This window comes from Phoxinus phoxinus, assembly GCF_949152265.1.
Source record: "Phoxinus phoxinus genome assembly, chromosome: 24".
Classification (NCBI taxonomy): domain Eukaryota; kingdom Metazoa; phylum Chordata; class Actinopteri; order Cypriniformes; family Leuciscidae; genus Phoxinus; species Phoxinus phoxinus.
In genome coordinates this window covers 26,715,214-26,734,796 of record NC_136899.1, presented here as the reverse complement: position 1 = coordinate 26,734,796, position 19,583 = coordinate 26,715,214, and the positions used below count along the sequence as shown (strand labels likewise).

At 40.4% G+C, this 19,583-nt stretch overlaps 2 protein-coding genes and 1 long non-coding RNA gene across 3 annotated transcripts; 1 reads left to right on the top strand and 2 right to left on the bottom strand.

Moving 5' to 3' along the window:
• Window positions 1-170: 170 nt before the first annotated feature.
• Window positions 171-8,367, bottom strand: LOC306992879 (uncharacterized protein). The gene is made up of 5 exons (XM_079602146.1): window positions 6,929-8,367; window positions 6,764-6,805; window positions 6,567-6,674; window positions 5,024-5,137; window positions 171-899 (listed from the first exon to the last, which is right to left on the bottom strand). The coding sequence occupies exons 1-5, from the start codon at window positions 8,283-8,285 to the stop codon at window positions 685-687; spliced, it is 1,836 nt and encodes a 611-aa protein (XP_079458272.1). The 5' UTR covers window positions 8,286-8,367; the 3' UTR covers window positions 171-684.
• LOC306992880 lies at window positions 925-3,850 on the top strand. The gene is made up of 3 exons (XR_013796351.1): window positions 925-1,218; window positions 2,017-3,372; window positions 3,499-3,850. It is a non-coding gene; the product is annotated as an uncharacterized lncRNA (long non-coding RNA).
• Window positions 8,368-8,514: 147 nt separating the features above from the next.
• Window positions 8,515-18,674, bottom strand: LOC306993029 (uncharacterized protein; the record flags this gene model as incomplete). The annotated part of the gene is made up of 12 exons (XM_079602460.1): window positions 17,778-18,674; window positions 15,052-15,208; window positions 14,675-14,867; window positions 14,386-14,493; window positions 13,771-13,872; window positions 13,150-13,251; window positions 12,529-12,630; window positions 11,908-12,009; window positions 10,656-10,922; window positions 9,665-9,787; window positions 8,625-9,530; window positions 8,515-8,553 (listed from the first exon to the last, which is right to left on the bottom strand). Exons 1-12 carry the CDS (start codon window positions 17,884-17,886, stop codon window positions 8,515-8,517), a joined length of 2,310 nt encoding a protein of 769 aa, XP_079458586.1. The 5' UTR covers window positions 17,887-18,674.
• Window positions 18,675-19,583: the final 909 nt, after the last annotated feature.

Here is a 19,583-nt window from a genome sequence, read left to right as displayed (position 1 = left end):
TCCATCCAACATCCATCCATCCAACATCTACCCTACATCCATCCAACATCTACCCTACATCCATCCAACATCTACCCTACATCCATCCAACATCTACCCTACATTCATCCAACATCCATCTACCCTACATCCATCCAACATCCATCCATCCAACATCTACCCTACATCCATCCAACATCCATCCATCCAACATCTACCCTACATCCATCCAACATCCATCCATCCAACATATACCCTACATCCATCCAACATCTACCCTACATCCATCCAACATCCATCCATCAAACATCCATCCATCTCTCGAACATCCATCCAACATCCATCCATCCATCGATCAAACATCCATCCAACATCCATCCAACATCCATCCATCAAACATCTACCCTACATCCATCAAACATCCATCCATCTCTCGAAACATCCATCCAACATCCATCCATCCATCGATCAAACATCTATTCAATATCCATCCAACATCCATCCTACATCCATCAAATTAAAAATAAAATTAAATAAGTACTGTGAAATGTGTATATTTGTAGGCCACTGGACAGCCATAAAACCTGAGCAAACCCTTACAACAACAACAACAACGTTACAACAGAACACAACCAAAGACAAAACATTTTAAGATCCTACCTCTAATGTTTTGGTTTTACCTCAGATCCATTAGGTGCTTTCACACTATACTTTTCTTCTCAGGGCTGTAATGCGATTTTTAACATAATATTTAACTGCTTTCCAGTCTCTGTTTCTGAGAGCTTGAGGTTCTGCAGAAATACAGCGCTGACACTCTTCTTTACCAGGAACTTGATTCATTACAATAAATCTCCTCAAATGTGTGTCCACTGCAGCACACTCGTCTGGGGTCCAGCTTCTTTTGACGGCCGTTTGTTTTCCTATGTAGGCAAAAAAAAAAAAATATTGTAGGTTTTCTTTTATAAAGAAATTGTAATCTTACTTAACCCTGTAAGACCCACTGTTTCAGAATTACAACAATTGTGGTTATTCCCCAAAACCCCTTTTGTCTTTTTTTTCTTGTTTGTTTGTTTATACAACCACATCAATATGATCTGTGGGTCTTACATTTTATTCCAACCATGTAATTGGATCCAGGATTTGTATACAAAGCCCACCCTTAAGTCAAGAAGTGACATATCCTACAACTTTCTGATCAACCAACATCCCTTTGATTTACTGGACTGGATTCATCTTCAAGTAAGTAAAATGCTTGGAATATGTTTTTCTGTGTTTCTTACAGTGTCTAGAACAAGGACATATACAGTAAATGTTGAAAATATGCCCTAAATTTTGTTTAGAGCTTGTTTTATAAATGTTGCAATATTACAATGTTGGATGAGAGTGGCAGTCATAATTGCCCTGTATTTAAGAGGAACATATTGAGGGGAACTTAAATGAAAATGTTCACAACAAATTATACATGATTTAAACATTATACCCTTTAGCTTTATATCGGATTACATATTCTATACTGTATTAGAGACTAAAGTTGAAAGATATATTGCCATATCTAAACATTATAATTTGCTATCAAATTCTGCAGGACTTACTAACAAAGAAATTCTGTTTGTGCAAATCTTCCCTTTCTTAGTCTACTGATAAACAAAATGTTCTTATCAATTTATAGTCAAAGTGCTTATTATCATTAGGCCTATAACCTTTATTTAACCAGGTCTGTCCCATTGAGATCCAAGATCTCTTTTGCAAGAGACACCTGGCCAATCCTCCAAGTTGTGCGGGATGCTCCTGGTGCTTTGTTCTGGCACAGGTGTAAATGTTCCTCACTGTTAGATTTTGTTGTAAACTGGACGCTGAATGCATTCCTGTAAGGATTACAATCACAGTCTACTATAGGTGAGCCATTAGGTATAGTGTGACCGGTGAGATGTGTGAATAGGCTGCTTCAGTCAAAAGTGTGAACACGTCATAATGAGGCATGTGTGCTATTTGTATATACAATGTACATTTGTTTCAATTTTATCTTTTTCATTTCAGAATCCCACCAGCAAGGAGAAATCCTCGGTACAATGTGCACAATGTAATTGCCATCATCCAAAAAGGAGAAAGTGATGTGGACATAGATTTTGACGACACTGATGCAAGTGATGAAGAATCAGATATTGATGTCTCTGTGGTCAAAGAAAACCAAGAACCTACCGATTGTCCAGCTAATGTGAATATTGAGCCCGGGCAATCAAAGAAATACATCATGCCACATGACAGACGTCACTGATTTTTCTGGTCAAGCTCTCACAGATGATGTCACCTCCCTCCACACATCACTGCAATATTCCAAAAGTTTGTGTCAGAAGATTTGGTTCAAGCTCTGGCAACAAATACGAATGAGTACAGCATTCAAAATGACAAAAGATTAGTCAACACTAATACAAAAGAAATACAGGCAGCATTGGGCATGTACCTGAGGATGGAACATTACATTTTGTAAACAATTTAACCGTGCCAGAGACTGAAAAGAGGGACAAACTCTGGAAACTCAGACCACGGCTTGATTCACTCAGAGAAAACTGCCTGCAGGTGGTACCAGAAGAGCACATTCCATGGACAAGATGATGATACCCTTCAACGGGAAGTTCAGCTGCATCAAGAAGTATATGCAAGGTAATCTACGCTCATGGGGCTTTAAAGTATGAGTGAAAGCTGGAATCTTTAGCATGATGCTTGACTTTGATGTTTACCAAGGGAGCAACAATGAAGTACGAGTCAAATCTGAACTTGGATTGTCAGGTGTTGTTGTAATAAAGCTTGCCTCCACATTTCCAAAGGGTCAACACAACAAGATCTAGGCAGACAACTACTTCACCTTCGTTCCACTGGTAGTGAAGCTCCTTGAGCAAGGAATCCATTATGTGGGAACAGCCAGGCAAGTGCATCTACCCAACTGTAATCTTTACATGTGAAGAGCTTGAAGAAGAAGGGCAGAGAAGGCTTTGACCACAGAGTGGAGGGGAAATAACATCTGTGCTGTCAAATGGTACGACAACAGGGCGGTGACACTTGTGTCATCCTTCGCTGGACCAGAACCTGTTCAGGAGATTCAACACTGGGACAAAGCCGCCAAAACGTACATTGACGTTAGAAAGCCTTCCATTGTGGGCATCTACAATAAATACATGGGAGGTGTGGATTTGTTGGACTAATTTACAGCAAAACACAAGTACGCACTGAAATCCTGGCGGTGGTACATGTACATCTTCTGGCACACAATCACCCTTGCTGTGGTCAACGCCTGGCTCCTCTACAAGCAGCACAGCCTATACTCTCAGGATGCCAAAGAAGGAGATACTGAACATGAGAAAGTTCCAAGCACAGTTGGCTTCCTCTCTCATTACGGTAATGATCTATTTGTGCTATTTACCTTGTTTGTGATAAATCACACTGGTATTTGAGATGTACATAAATTGATACATTTGTTCTTTATATTCTAATCTGGTGGACACAACACTGAAAACACCAAAGAGAGGACGGCCATCTTCAATCAACAAGAGCCCAGAGACAGGAGCCCTCCGAATAGTGGAAAGAGACCACACATGGATGATGGAAGTCCAAAGGCTCCCTCTTCTAAAAAGTCACGCAAACCACCGCCCATGGATGTGCGCATGGACCAAACTGGACATTTCCCCCTGAAGACAAAGAGAGGGCACTGCAGACATTGCAGTAAAGGGTACACCAATACCCAATGCAGCAAGTGTGATGTCCGCCTCTGTTTTTCAGAGGACAGGAACCGTTTCTGGGATTACCACTATAAGTAAAGGTGGACTTCACACGGAGCACACAGATTTCAGTGGAGAGTGAGAGAACACTGCAGACATTGCACTGTTAACAATGTAAATAAATAAAGTTCTTATTTGTTGGAATAAACAACTCTTCATAATAACATGACTGAGATTATTATTCATTTTATACACTGGTTTGGTAAAAACAAAAACACTGCACATTAATTCTTAATTATGCAGCTTGATGGGCACCTCTTCGGACCTGACGTGCTGCCCAGCTACGCAAACGCAGCTACGTGGATGTACTCTCTTGTGATTGGCCAGAGTGATCACGAGTCTCCGGATGTTTGGGTCTCGTTGCTGAAAGAGAGCATGAAGCGGTGGGAAAACCCCAGCCCCCCTGTGCTGCCAGCTTCTCCAAGCCCCGTGCTCCCTCTTTTGCCAAAACCCCCATGAGAACGACCGACAACTGGCTGAAGGAAGAGCTGCAACGGGTGAACGAAAGGCAGAAAGCAACGGAGGAGTGCCTGCTCAGACGCATTCCGTTTAGTTTTGCTTTTTAACTTTATTTATAGTTAACTGTTTTGATTGCATTCTTTTTTCTTTGTGTGTTGTATTTATTAAACTGAGTGGTTTGCAGTGGCTCATTGTACTTCTGACGGCATTACATTATAATTCTGGAAAAGAAACTGCAACAGGATGCTTTTACCCTACACTCGAGTATAAACACTCTCTCTCTCACTTAAAGCAATTTTATTCTTTCTTGCATTTCACAAAATAATAATAATAAAAACAATAATAATAATAATATTTTCTATTTACAAGGCACTTTTAAAAGGTTATTTAATAAAGTCAGCTGCATGTGGAGGCTTAATGAGACTTGGATGAAGGAACACTAGCAGTTAGGAGGTATTTAAGGTGATTATAGGTTGTTCGAGTTTTTCAACTGGTCACTGTACACCTCCGTTGTTGGAGGAAATGCAAGCATTTTTCCTGAGTAACTCCATAAAGTGTTAAAGATTTTTTTTTTAAATACAACTTATTGATATAAAGGTGATAATGCCAGTCTTTCCCCAACCCTACAACAATGCAGGCTCACAAGGTCTGTTCCTGCAACAGCTTCTTTCAAGCCACTGTCAGGCTTGTGGCACCGGACAGTAAGGAGGGACAGACATATTTCAAGTGTTGAGTCAAGGAAGCAAAGTAAAAGCCCTTAAAAATAAATGAGCAGCTCTGGCCGAAAAGAGAGTGCAAGCCCCAAAGCTTACCTCTCTTTTTTGCAGACACACTCCGGTTTTGGACTTGTGATGTGGAGGGACATTCTTGCAGGGATGACATGCTGACCTCATCTTCTGACCCCTCTTCTCTTGGCATACTGACATCTGGACAAAGAAATTACTTTATTGTAGTATACACTACATGAAATATGTAATAGCCGTCAGTACAGTGGTTGTGTTATTTTATAAAATAATTTAGTATATTCAATTTAGTTTATTTATATAGCGCCGATTCACAACAGATGTCGTCTCAAGGCACTTAACAAGAAGTCGGTATATGGGATCTGTGTCTCTTAAAGAGAGACACAGTTTATTTCATCCCGTCTCCTATCGTCCTAAATTCTTTTCAAGTGACTAGAGACGTGAAAATATTAGTTGTCATGTTAGCCCAGGTATGGGCAACTCCAGTCCTCAAGGGCCACTATTCTGCAGGTCTGAGATGTTTCCCTGCTTCAACACACCTGATTCAAATTAAATAGATCAAACAGCTTGTTGCCAAGCTCTGCACAATGAATCAGGTGTGTTGCAGCAGGGAAACATCTAAGACCTAAAGGATAGTGGCACTCAAGCAGTATATTTCCTCATATAGTGTACGGACGACAGACCGTCCCACGCAGTCCACTAGTGCTGAAGTAGCTGTGCGCCGAAAAGATTGTATGTTGGACAATATAAGATGAACTGATTTCATCAGACAGAAAGCGACTGTTGTTACTGACATTACAAGTAGCATTAACGTTTAGGTTAGTGTGCCCTCACCTACTGTTTATAGGTTGACTTCACGCAGGGATTGCACGGCTACTCAAACATTTTTCCTCTTCAACTGTGTACGAGTACACAGTTACAGCGAGACGAGTACACAGTTACAGCGAGTTGAGTATGAGTACACAGACGAGGAGGAAACATGTCAAGACGACAAGGCTGTACGAGTTTATTTGATGTCATCTAACCCGATGGCATATGCGTTTGAGCCAGTGATGAGGAGGAGGGTTGAGAGGCCCGTTTTTGCGGAAGTTGAGGGAGCTGCAGCGGCTCCGGACGGAGATGACAGTGAGGAAAGGGTCGGCAACCCTTTGCAGTGCAAGTGCGGTCACTGCTCAGCAATGCGGACAACCGTGGAGTCTGTTTGCGGCTATGAAGCAGACTTGAATAATGTGCTCAGGGAATTGTCCTGCATCACTTTATCGCGCACATTCCAGATGTTCTGTAGTGACAGGGACGTGTTGGAGTAGCTGTGCAATCCCTGTATGAAGTCTGTGCCTAGAGATTAGAGCAACCTATAAGCAATAGGTGGGTTCACGCTAACCTCAAAGTTAATGGTACTTGTAATTTCAGGCAGTACTGACGCAGTGTTCAGTTTTAAAACTGGGGTTGTGTTTGACTGATTGTGCAGCCTCTGCATCAGACAGGTCTCCTGACAGAGTTGCAGGAGAAAGAGGTGGGTGGGACAAAGGAGGGAGGTGGAGTTGTTGATGTTAACATTTTAGCCACGTGCTGTGTGAAATGCACGAAAGGTAAGAATTGCGTTTAAGCTCACCGGTTGCAGACACTCCCTGGTTTTGACTTTGTGATGTGGAGGTACATTCTTCCGTGGATGACATGCTGACCTCATCGTCTGTCCCATCATCTCCTAGCATACTGATATCTGGAGAGGGAAATAACTTAAGAATACAATACACAAAATATCTAAAATGGATCATTTAGAATCAATTTAGGAACATGGTATACACATACCTTCAATGTCCTCTGCTAAAGGTCCCTCCATGTCAATGGTCTCTAAAATGATAATTGATAAAAAATTTAGTTTGGAAAGCTGAAACTATGGGCAATCTGCAAGAGTATACAACAGTAGTATCATCTCTCAAATGATTGTGTCTTCAAGAATATAAAGTTAATTACCATTCACATCGACTTGTATTTCATCGAGGCTCTTTCCTTTGTAATCTCCTAGGCGTCCTTGTTCCATTGCCAGGAGGACTTTACTTACTTTGGCTAATTGGAGGGTGCTTTCTGGAAGCCTGTAGTGTTTCCTGTGAACAGCGATATTATGACCAAGGAAGTCTGCCAACTGGTCAAGCTCAGTGGTTTTGAGGTTCAATACAGTAGACAGGGTAGCAATATGTTTCCTCAGTTGAATTGATGTTAGCGCTTGAGGATTTTTTATGTCAGCACATTCACTGACAAATTGCCTCATGCAGTCACAAGCCCTGAGGTAATGGGCAGATTTTGGCAATGCAAACAGATATTCATTGTCCTTCAGCACCCCACATTCTTCTCTGCTCTCAGTAAGAGCATCAAGTGATTGTCTCATTAATGGGGTTAGAAGAACAGGAACCTTCCTTCCTCTTTTTCCAACAATTGCTATTCGCACAAAATGCCTGCAGAGCTTCTGCTCAAGCGCTGTGAGGGCCAAATTTACATCTCCTTGTTCCTCTGATGTGTCCTTCGATAAGTATGCAGACAGGCGCATTCGGGACACTTCACCTGCTCTCCGCCGATTAAAAAGCATAACTTGAGTCAGCGTTACTTTTGCAAGTTCCTTCCAATTTGTGGATGAACGATGTTCTTTTAAATCTTTGAGATGTTGCTGCTGTTTTTCTTCTAGATAGCAATGTAGCCTTTGGATATCTTGTGTAAGAGGTAAAAGTTGCGGTGCATTCCATTTGGCCCGGTTAAGCTGGGTTAATGCCTGGCCTGCAATATCAAACCTCCAACTCTCTAAATACAACTGTGCGAACTCCTCAGCATCTTTAATGGTTTCTTTATCTTTCTTTTTCAGTCCTTCGGACTTGATAAACATAGCCAACGAATGCAGGCTGTGTCCTACCTTGCGTGCAAGAGAGGGACATTGGTATATGCCAGTTTCCTCACTGAATCCAGATAGGTTCTTTGCAGCTCTGACAACCTGGGAGTACTGTTCAGGTTTGATGAGTTCTTGAATGGTCTTCACATGCGTGATTTTTTTAGCTTCCAATAAAAGCCTGCCAAGTTCTCTCAGTTTTTGGCGTATATACTGGTGTTGACTAACTATCTTCTCATTCTTTTTGAACAACCTGAACCCATAATTGAGGATGCAGTTGTCTCCTTTAATTGCAACTGCAATCTTGTCCTGAATCATTACACTCAAGAACTTCCAATACGCGTCTGTATATTCCGATGGAGAAGGTTCAGCGAAAGCACACAATGCCTGAACTCTATTTTTACCTGGTTTAGTACTTTGGGGTTTGAAACTGCAGACCTTGAAATGCCGCCACATCGCTCTTCTTGAGAACAACCCATAGCAGTGAATGCAATGTGCAAATTTATGTCCATCTGATTTTTTCCCCGGTTGTTTACATGGGATTAGTTTTCCTTTTTGTGTTTCCAAAACATGACTGTTGTGCTCGAAGTTTCCCTTATTTCGTATGTAGTCCAATTGTAGTTTTCTTTCCTTTGAGTTTTTTGGAAAACTGAATGCTTTCGCAACATCCAATTGATCTTGGTGTTTACGCCACAAGTGTCTTGACATTTTCTGGACAAACTTCCTGCAATAAAAGCAGAAATGTTTCTTGTTATAGCTTCTGGATCCATCATCTTTCTTTAAAGTTGGACTGACAAATATATACTGCTCTTCTTCCAGGGGCACTGAAACATTGTTTTCAGAATATGTTGCTATTTCCTTTTCATTCCCATCAACTCTGCTATTTGGAAATCTTTGTGTGGGATCATGACATCTTTCCAAAAGTCTTCTCTGGCTAAAGTCAAATTGGCTATGACTAGAGGATTCACTTCCACTCTCCCTGGGCTTAGACTTGCTCTGTCTGGAGGACTTGCTTCCACTCTCTCGGGAGGATCTACTTCCACTCTCCCTGGGCTTAGACTTGCTCTGTCTGGAGGACTTGCTTCCACTCTCTCGGGAGGATCTACTTCCACTCTCCCTGGGCTTAGACTTGCTCTGTCTGGAGGACTCGCTTCCACTCTCTCGGGAGGATCTACTTCCACTCTCCCTGGGCTTAGACTTGCTCTGTCTGGAGGACTTGCTTCCACTTTCTCGGGAGGATCTACTTCCACTCTCCCTGGGCTTAGACTTGCTCTGACTGGAGGACTCGCTTCCACTCTCTCGGGAGGATCTACTTCCACTCTCCCTGGGCTTAGACTTGCTCTGACTGGAGGACTCGCTTCCACTCTCTCTGGAGGATCTACTTCCACTCTCCCTGGGCTTAGACTTGCTCTGTCTGGAGGACTCGCTTCCACTCTCTCGGGAGGATCTACTTCTTCTCTCTCTGGGCTTGGACTTGCTCTGTCTGGAGGACTCGCTTCCACTCTCTCGGGAGGATCTACTTCTTCTCTCTCTGGGCTTAAACTTGCTCTGACTGGATGATGCACCTTTGTTCTTTTTTTCCTTTTCCAGGGTTAATTCCATACTGCTATCACTTTCTGCGCTTTCATCCATGGGATTTGGAATATACTCCTCTTCGCTACCTAAGTTTGAGTCATCCGATTCCAAGAGATTCATCTGAATCTTTAAAAACAAACACACATCTTTTAATAACTATTTTTGCAACATTAAATATAAAAAACCTGAGTATACTGATTGAACAGGCTCAGGATACTAAATTAAGAAAAATGTGTATGGACCATTTCCCCCCGACTTACGGGACGGCAAGACCTTCTTCTCAGCTTCTTTGAATCCCTTTCAGGCTTAAAAAAAGGAGTCTCCTCTGCACCGTCGCTACTTGAATCATAGAGACTGTGGGTAAAATCTCGTACTCTGTCCATCTGCAAAAAGGGAGACATGGAGATATTTTGCTGTATTTTTAATTGATAGGGAGACCATTCAGAGGTTGTCAGGTGAGCTAGACACCTATGAAAATTATTGACCAATATTACCCCTCCATCCACCTGCTGAGGCCCATGTCCAAACTGCCTTTCAGGTGGAGTAAACGTTGACAAAATTATTAAAAAAAGAGTAACGTTTTAGTTTTCATGCATTTGATTGTTAAATTGAATGACTTCACAGCAAATGATTCATCATAATGATATGGTGTCATTCCTGTAGACATGGAACTACTCAAGAGAGAGGGAGAGATTAGTCAATTTTCCGAAGTGTCTTCCTCACCTCACAATTGTCTCCCTATCAATAAAAAATCAGCAATCAGTCAGAAAAGAAGAGTTGAGCTCTCTAATAAATGATTACTGATTGATTGTTGGTGATCTCTATTTAATTGATAATTAATGCACCAGGCGAGGAGGAGGACGCGACCGGATTTTGGCAACAGAGACCGGCCGCGGCGTCCGGGAGTGATAGCGTCGGCCTACCGGGGTTTGTCCCGGTATGCTGGCTGACCAGTAGCCTACACCACTGGGCACGTTGTATCTTTTTTTTTTTTTTTTTTTTTAAGAACACACCTGAGCGCTGATCTCTGGACATCACTCCTAAAGGTGTTTATGCCAATCGAATAGATTCAATTTCAAATGAGTCCATTTAGATTCAGATTTTAAAAGCAATTGTTCAAAACAATCGATTCAGGTTCAAAGTGAATGATTCCCATTCAAATATAAAATAATTCAAATTCACTTACTAGTGGCACAAAATTGATCACATAAACAAGTTAATTATATTGTTAAAATGTGTTTTGGGGCTTACCAGAATGCTTTTTGTGCGTCTCAATGGTGGAACAAGTTCATCATCCGATTGATTGTTGGAATGGTTGCTTGGAGAAGCCTCATCACAAGTTTCTTTCACAACAGTTTCATCTGAATCGTACAAATGATCTGAAACATCTGGGCCAATATCATTCTGCCCTATAATAACATCCAGGTGTGGGGTGGGAGGTTCGTTTTCCATACCATCCTCATCAGTTTCATCACTATCTGGATAATCAACCAGTGAAAATCCTTGGACAGTAAATACCTAAAAATAAACAAAAATTCAGTAAGTATGGAATTAGAAAGTTTGGCCAAAGAAACATGGCATGGTCTGACTAAAAATCTAAATCCAGAAATGTGAACATCAGCCCTTTTAGACAGTGTACAATTATAAATGTTAAAATCAGTGTACAGCTATACTATAGTATTACAATACTATCATATAGTTGCCTGAGGAAGACCATTTGGATCGAAACGTTTGTTTTTTAGTCAATAAAAAAGGTAACTGTGAGCTTTAACCCAGTATGCAGATTTTCTTCTTTTTTCTCCACAGATGTTACCATAATGCATTAAAAGGTGCCCCACAAGAATGGTACTGGAAAGATGCCAGTGTGTGTTACATTACCTGGCCTTTACAACCCAATAAGGTCACCTGACTACTTTAAAGCCCCATGAGCATTGGTCCATGGTCCAATTGACCATTACAGGGGTTTTCAGTGCATCAAATCAAAATATTTAAAATCAAAATTCAAATCAAAAAGATGCTTTAAAACATCGAACAGGAACTAATAAGGTCATCTAATGGTGAAACAGCACTGAACTTCAACTGAGAGCATGGACTAAAAAGCAGCTCACGTCTATTCCAGGAGTTTGCAGTGGATCAAATCAAAATATTGCTTTAAAACATCGAACGGCTCAGATACAGTATACAATTACGAATGTTAAAATCACAGTTGAGGTCATGTCAGGTGTTGCCATAGTGCATTAAAAACAATTACAGTAAGAACTAGACGGAAGGGCCCCACATGGGTCAGACTACAGACACATGAGTGTGTAAAGGAGAGACTAGAGAAACAAATGTACTTGGAAGATGGAAGGACCCCATAAGAACATGACTGGAAACATGCCGGTGTGTGTGACATTACCTGGCCTTTAACAGCCAATATAAAGCCACATAAGCATTGGTCCACTTTAGTAATAGAACACCACCACATGTCAGCATAGATGAATGCGTTTGAATGTACTTTTACCTGTGTGCAGGTCTGATCTGGGTTTGGTCCATCATTTAGCGTCTGAGGAACAGGGCTGGTCTCATTCTCTACTGCTGCGGCAGGAGTCTGAAGGCCTTTCACCTGAAATAGACAGACAAGAAGAGTCTCAGAACTGTCTGAAGAGACATTCACAGGCTAATAAGGTCATCTAATGGTGAAACAGCACTGAACTTCAACTGAGAGCATGGACTAAAAAGCAGCTCACATCTATTCCAGGAGTTTGCAGTGGATCAAAACAAAATATTGCTTTAAAACATCGAACGGCTCAGATACAGTATACAATTACGAATGTGAAAATCACAGTTGAGGTCATGTCAGGTGTTGCCATAGTGCATTAAAAACAATTACAGTAAGAACTAGACGGAAGGGCCCCACATGGGTCAGACTACAGACACATGAGTGTGTAAAGGAGAGACTAGAGAAACAAATGTACTTGGAAGATGGAAGGACCCCATAAGAACATGACTGGAAACATGCCGGTGTGTGTGACATTACCTGGCCTTTAACAGCCAATATAAAGCCACATAAGCATTGGTCCACTTTAGTAATAGAACACCACCACATGTCAGCATAGATGAATGCGTTTGAATGTACTTTTACCTGTGTGCAGGTCTGATCTGGGTTTGGTCCATCATTTAGCGTCTGAGGAACAGGGCTGGTCTCATTCTCTACTGCTGCGGCAGGAGTCTGAAGGCCTTTCACCTGAAATAGACAGACAAGAAGAGTCTCAGAACTGTCTGAAGAGACATTCACAGGCTAATAAGGTCATCTAATGGTGAAACAGCACTGAACTTCAACTGAGAGCATGGACTAAAAAGCAGCTCACATCTATTCCAGGAGTTTGCAGTGGATCAAATCAAAATATTGCTTTAAAACATCGAACGGCTCAGATACAGTATACAATTACGAATGTGAAAATCACAGTTGAGGTCATGTCAGGTGTTGCCATAGTGCATTAAAAACAATTACAGTAAGAACTAGACGGAAGGGCCCCACATGGGTCAGACTACAGACACATGAGTGTGTAAAGGAGAGACTAGAGAAACAAATGTACTTGGAAGATGGAAGGACCCCATAAGAACATGACTGGAAACATGCCGGTGTGTGTGACATTACCTGGCCTTTAACAGCCAATATAAAGCCACATAAGCATTGGTCCACTTTAGTAATAGAACACCACCACATGTCAGCATAGATGAATGCGTTTGAATGTACTTTTACCTGTGTGCAGGTCTGATCTGGGTTTGGTCCATCATTTAGCGTCTGAGGAACAGGGCTGGTCTCATTCTCTACTGCTGCGGCAGGTGTCTGAAGGCCTTTCACCTGAAATAGACAGACAAGAAGAGTCTCAGAACTGTCTGAAGAGACATTCACAGGCTAATAAGGTCATCTAATGGTGAAACAGCACTGAACTTCAACTGAGAGCATGGACTAAAAAGCAGCTCACATCTATTCCAGGAGTTTGCAGTGGATCAAATCAAAATATTGCTTTAAAACATCGAACGGCTCAGATACAGTATACAATTACGAATGTGAAAATCACAGTTGAGGTCATGTCAGGTGTTGCCATAGTGCATTAAAAACAATTACAGTAAGAACTAGACGGAAGGGCCCCACATGGGTCAGACTACAGACACATGAGTGTGTAAAGGAGAGACTAGAGAAACAAATGTATATGGAAGATGGAAGGACCCCATAAGAACATGACTGGAAACATGCCGGTGTGTGTGACATTACCTGGCCTTTAACAGCCAATATAAAGCCACATAAGCATTGGTCCACTTTAGTAATAGAACACCACCACATGTCAGCATAGATGAATGCGTTTGAATGTACTTTTACCTGTGTGCAGGTCTGATCTGGGTTTGGTCCATCATTTAGCATCTGAGGAACAGGGCTGGTCTCATTCTCTACTGCTGCGGCAGGAGTCTGAAGGCCTTTCACCTGAAATAGACAGACAAGAAGAGTCTCAGAACTGTCTGAAGAGACATTCACAGGCTAATAAGGTCATCTAATGGTGAAACAGCACTGAACTTCAACTGAGAGCATGGACTAAAAAGCAGCTCACGTCTATTCCAGGAGTTTGCAGTGGATCAAATCAAAATATTGCTTTAAAACATCGAACGGCTCAGATACAGTATACAATTACGAATGTGAAAATCACAGTTGAGGTCATGTCAGGTGTTGCCATAGTGCATTAAAAACAATTACAGTAAGAACTAGACGGAAGGGCCCCACATGGGTCAGACTACAGACACATGAGTGTGTAAAGGAGAGACTAGAGAAACAAATGTACTTGGAAGATGGAAGGACCCCATAAGAACATGACTGGAAACATGCCGGTGTGTGTGACATTACCTGGCCTTTAACAGCCAATATAAAGCCACATAAGCATTGGTCCACTTTAGTAATAGAACACCACCACATGTCAGCATAGATGAATGCGTTTGAATGTACTTTTACCTGTGTGCAGGTCTGATCTGGGTTTGGTCCATCATTTAGCGTCTGAGGAACAGGGCTGGTCTCATTCTCTACTGCTGCGGCTGGAGCTTGGGTTTTTTTCAACTGGATTGCAGATAAAGAAGAACTCATTTTAACACACATCACAGATCAAAGATTAAATGCATTTCCATAGACAGTCAAGAGTAATATTAGAAACATGGTTAATATTGGAGAAATACAAAATTTGCTTTTGCAACAAAAAATTTAAATAAAGAAATCTCTATACTTCATCTAACCAACTCACCTTACTGCGCCAAGGCCATTTTGAATCACCATAGTTATAATCAATTTCATCTCCTATTTCTATTTTCTTCAGAGAAAAAAGGCACAAATGGGGTTTGTTGTCAACTATGATTTTTTTCATAACGCAATTTGGATTTTTCTGGTTGTCATTGACCAATCTTCCGAGAGATCGATCTTCTTCCGATGCATCCAGGCTGAAAAGTATCAGAAAAATGGTAATAGTTTTACATTCTTTTAAAAGTTTTATTGAAAGAGTTATTTTCAAAAGAATTTAAGAGTATTTGTGCTTCATTCATTCATCAAGTATTAAACCCTTGTTTCAGGGTTAACTCATAATTTCTCTAAATCAATACAAAACATCCATCTTTCAATGTTTACCATAAGTGATGATTCTGCCACTGAAAGTCAAAGAGAAATGTGCTTTCAATCTCGGAGTATTTTCTTGACTTGCATTCCTCCTGTGTGAGGAGTTTACCCCTGTACTCCAACACGAAGTCCCCGGGTTCAATGGGGTGTGCGGCAAACACTCCTCTTCCTACAATAATATATAATAATTAAACATTTCATTCTGGGACTCAAAAAGAGATACTACAGTATTTTCAAAGTGAGGTTGAGGTTCTTGCGTCTAGTCAGTGTATTACCTGCAGACAATGCTCAACACTCTCCCAGTTGTGATACACACTCTACAGGTAAAGTGCTTTTTTGATCAGACTTTATGTGGCCAAAAAATGTTTTTGATGCAGACCCATCCACATTAATGCATTACTGAGGTCCTGTCTATGCTCTGTTCGGTTCCCTTAAAGGAGTCATTACCTGTAATTTTCACTTTTCCACGAGAATCAATGTATGTTATGATTGCCTAACGATTATACACTGGCCGGGAACCTGATATTTAAAAGTGAAGCGTTTGTTTACCCCAGGGTTCGTAAACCAGCCCACGTGCACGCGCACTCAAACACGAGATTTTAATTTCTGGATACACCATATATGGACACCGCAGACCTATGCTGCAGGAAGCCCGCCCTCTCCCCCTCATATTTAGTCGCGAAAGATGCAGAAACGTAGTTACGCACACGTGAGTTGCTCTGTTGTTGACTGCCAGAATCAACATGTAACTTAAATGTGTTTTCTCTCCCAAGAACGGACCAAGCTGTCAGGGACCAGTGGATTAAATTAATTTTTAATGACGCGGTTCCTACAACCCTTCCCACTGGCTTAACGTTAGGTGTCTGTGTCTGTGCTAATCATTTTACGCCGGAATCGTTCACAAATTTGAATGTCTAAAAAACCACAACGTGAAACAAGGCAAAAACACCACATGATAGCAAACGTTGATCTCACTTCTATCGACTCTACATCTTACCTTTCCAGCTCAGGTTCAGAGTCTGGCTCGTGCATTTACGGTTGAATCCCGTAGGTTGCGGCCAGGTCGGGTTCATTCACAACTTGCGCCATGATGTCATTTTGGAATGATATGCTGAAGTTACCTGCGGTGTCAACCCCCCTCCTTCCTGCAACCAATCAACGCGCCCCTCATTTGAATTATTAAAATGACCGTCCACGACAGCCAAAATATCGCATCAGATCTCGCGAGACAATAATGCCTTCAGAAATAAGGGTCAGAGGAGCTCTGTGTTAATTTTTTTAGAAGAGCCTGAAAAGACTATAATAGAGCGTGGGTATCCAAGGTAATACTAGGTTATGACTCCTTTAAACTGAGAGTGCCGTGAACCATTTAGTGCAGGTAACACCAGTGAAGCGTAAGAACATCATGCAACTCAGACTTTTGACATAGACAGACAGACAGATGTACTATATTGATCCAAAACTGGAAAATTACATTGTAGCCGCAGCAAGGCATGAAACTAAATATTAAATAGCAATATAAAAAACAGAAAGTAATCCTGATTTACAAAATAAATATAGGACACAGAAAAGCAATATAATAAACGTATATACAACAAATAGAGAGACTGGTTAAATAATGTATTGTGCAAATGAGCTTTAAAGACCCACTCCGATGAAAATCATGTTTTTCGTGTTGTTAACATGTTCTTGTGGCATTTTTCTAAAGCTAGAGGACATATCTTTAGAAAATTAAGCCCAAAATTGCATTTTTGAGTATTTCTGCATTCAAATGGCTGTGAACCAATGGCAGTCACTATAAGGCAGCCTAAAACAGACTGGAGTTGTGATGTAATAACTCTGGGGGGGGCCACAAGCTCCTGCCCCACTCCACTCAGGTTCTGAGGAGTAGAGAAGACGATGGCGGATCAACACCTGTGTGCTTTAGTGGGATGCAGTGCTAAGAAGAGAGATATTGGTATTAGCTTTCATAATTTACTGCAGCGCTGGCTCCGCCCACAACGCAGAGGCGAATTGCTAATGAGCTACTGCCGCTCTGCAGAAGCAAAGTCCTGGAAAAGAGCACATGTTTTTTGATTTGGGCTAAAAACTGCATAATCATAATTTAAAGACCACTGAGAACACTTTAAAATAGCTCAAAAGATGATCGGAGTGGGACTTTAAGTTGCAGTGAACGAAAGGTGCATTGAAATTCGGATTCTCAAGTGCAATAACTTTATTAATTACAAATTTGTAATAATTGGGGTTTGACACCCAGAGACTGTGAGGAAAAAACTGTATGCTGAAGCAGAAACAGAGAAGAAGAAAGTGCTACTTCATGGTTCCTGCATCATTTTAAAAATCAAAACGAATGCTTTTCAAAAACCTTAGGAGCTCAGTAAATGAAAAATAAGACCCAACAGGCCAAGGGAAACAACAAGAAAAGAACTGAAATTCATACATGTGAATGATAACATCTACTTTTAATGTTTTATAATGCAGATGTTTTATCCCTATTAACTTCGCCCTTTCCTTTCCATGTCACTTATTTGGGATCAATCAAGATGAAAATTTGCCTTAAACTCTAAACTGCAGCTAGTCTACCACAGCAATAGGCTCTACTTCTCTGGACACTTCAGTAGAATATTCTGACAAAGCACTCTGACAATCTTGCCTGGGCTGTAAAGTATCACACTCACTTCGATCACTGTCTGTCTTTGACAAAGGCAAAAAAAAAAAAAAAATCTTCTGCAACTTACCTTTGTAAGTGTCAATGAATCTCTGCATAAACCCATCCTTGTCAGTGCAAGACAGAATGTATGTCTTTGCATCGTCTATAGGCTTCTTTCTCCTCCTCCTTGCGGACATAATGGCTCTGTGAAAATAATTGTAATTCGTACTTAGTCAAGGCAAATCTCACAAAAAGGTTTTTGAAAAATAGCAAGTCACAAAAAAAATCTATTATGTAAAATAAATAAATAAACAGACATTAATACAAACACATAGACGCTGCAACAGCTGTGTACTGAGCTTTGCTATTGCAGGATGCACATTGTTTAACATCAAACACGGGCTAATGAAATATGCAAATTCTGAAATGTGCACACTGAAAGCTGACCGAGCCTGTTGAAGCCGAGAAGTTAACTTGTTAGATGATAACCATGTTGTGCTGCACAGACACTCAGTAATCAATTTAAACTAGGGCTGTCAAACCTAACTTCTGGTACAGCAGCATGGCGGCGTTGCCACATGACCATTGACTGACATATGCAGCATCACATCCTTCCTCATACATACACGCATGGATGGTTTTGGGGGGGTCCAGGGTAGGCCGGTACCACCCAGACAAAAAGCTAGGTGAAAACTTCCCTTAGAAGTATTCAGTCTAAACAAGCTAAGGTTTCACATCTTGCTACATTTGTCGATCAGTTGATCAGTCACAGTGAGATGTTCTGAAATTTAAGAATGTGTTTTTATTTGTTAAAAATGTGTTATATATATGGGTGTTTCTGCAACTATGGGCACTTTTGACTATCCCAATTTTAAAAAAAATCAACCTCTATGAATTTCAATTTGAATCATCATAGTCTGTAATACATATAAAAATGTACACAAAATTGAATGTAGTCATTAAGAATTTAATCCGGAACATGTTTATTTTTTATGTTTTTCAGGTCATCTTCTTAAAAAGTGTCCTTACAATAACGTTCATTTTATACATTTTTTTTTCTAAACTTCTATAAAAATAAGTCTCATCTACGGTTCAACAATGGCATGTTTATATATATACTAATATATAATATATACTTCAGTACTAATAATATACTGAATATTTGTAATTGAATATACAGTAAACCTTTAATTTGTCTCTACCGCAACACAAGGTCTTTACCGCAACACCTAAATTTGCTGCGGTAAAGACATTAAATTAGCTTATTTTATGTATCTTAACATTGAGACCACAGGTGTGGGACGTTAACAAAAATGGTGTTTTGAGCTATAAATGCTTCATAATATTATATTAAATCACATTAATCAGTTATTCTATTTTTTGTCAAGGTGTGTATTGGCACTCTGCATATATTTATAAAGCATCATATGACAAATTTTAACATAAATAAAAAATTTCACTGCTGGGACATAAAAGTGCCCGCAGTTGCAGAAATATATATATATATATATATATATATATATATATATATATATATATATATATATATATATATATATGGGTCAATGACGTATAAGGATTTTCGACAGGCCAATTTTAAAATACTAAAAATAATAATGTCAAAAATCCTCATACGTCATTGACCCTTACATATATATAAAATTAAGTTGAGATAAGATGCTAAAATGGCAAGCATCACTTCACATTGTCACGGACATGGACAACTGAGAACAGGAAAGATTTTTCACTAAATACTTTGCGCATTTTATTGAAAAATTATGTGACCAAAACATCCACAACTGAATTGCTACAGCTATATTGCTGTAATTGCAATGTAAATTTGGAAAAACTTGAAGGCGGTCTTTTCTATTATTTTCTCTCAACTGTCCTGCTA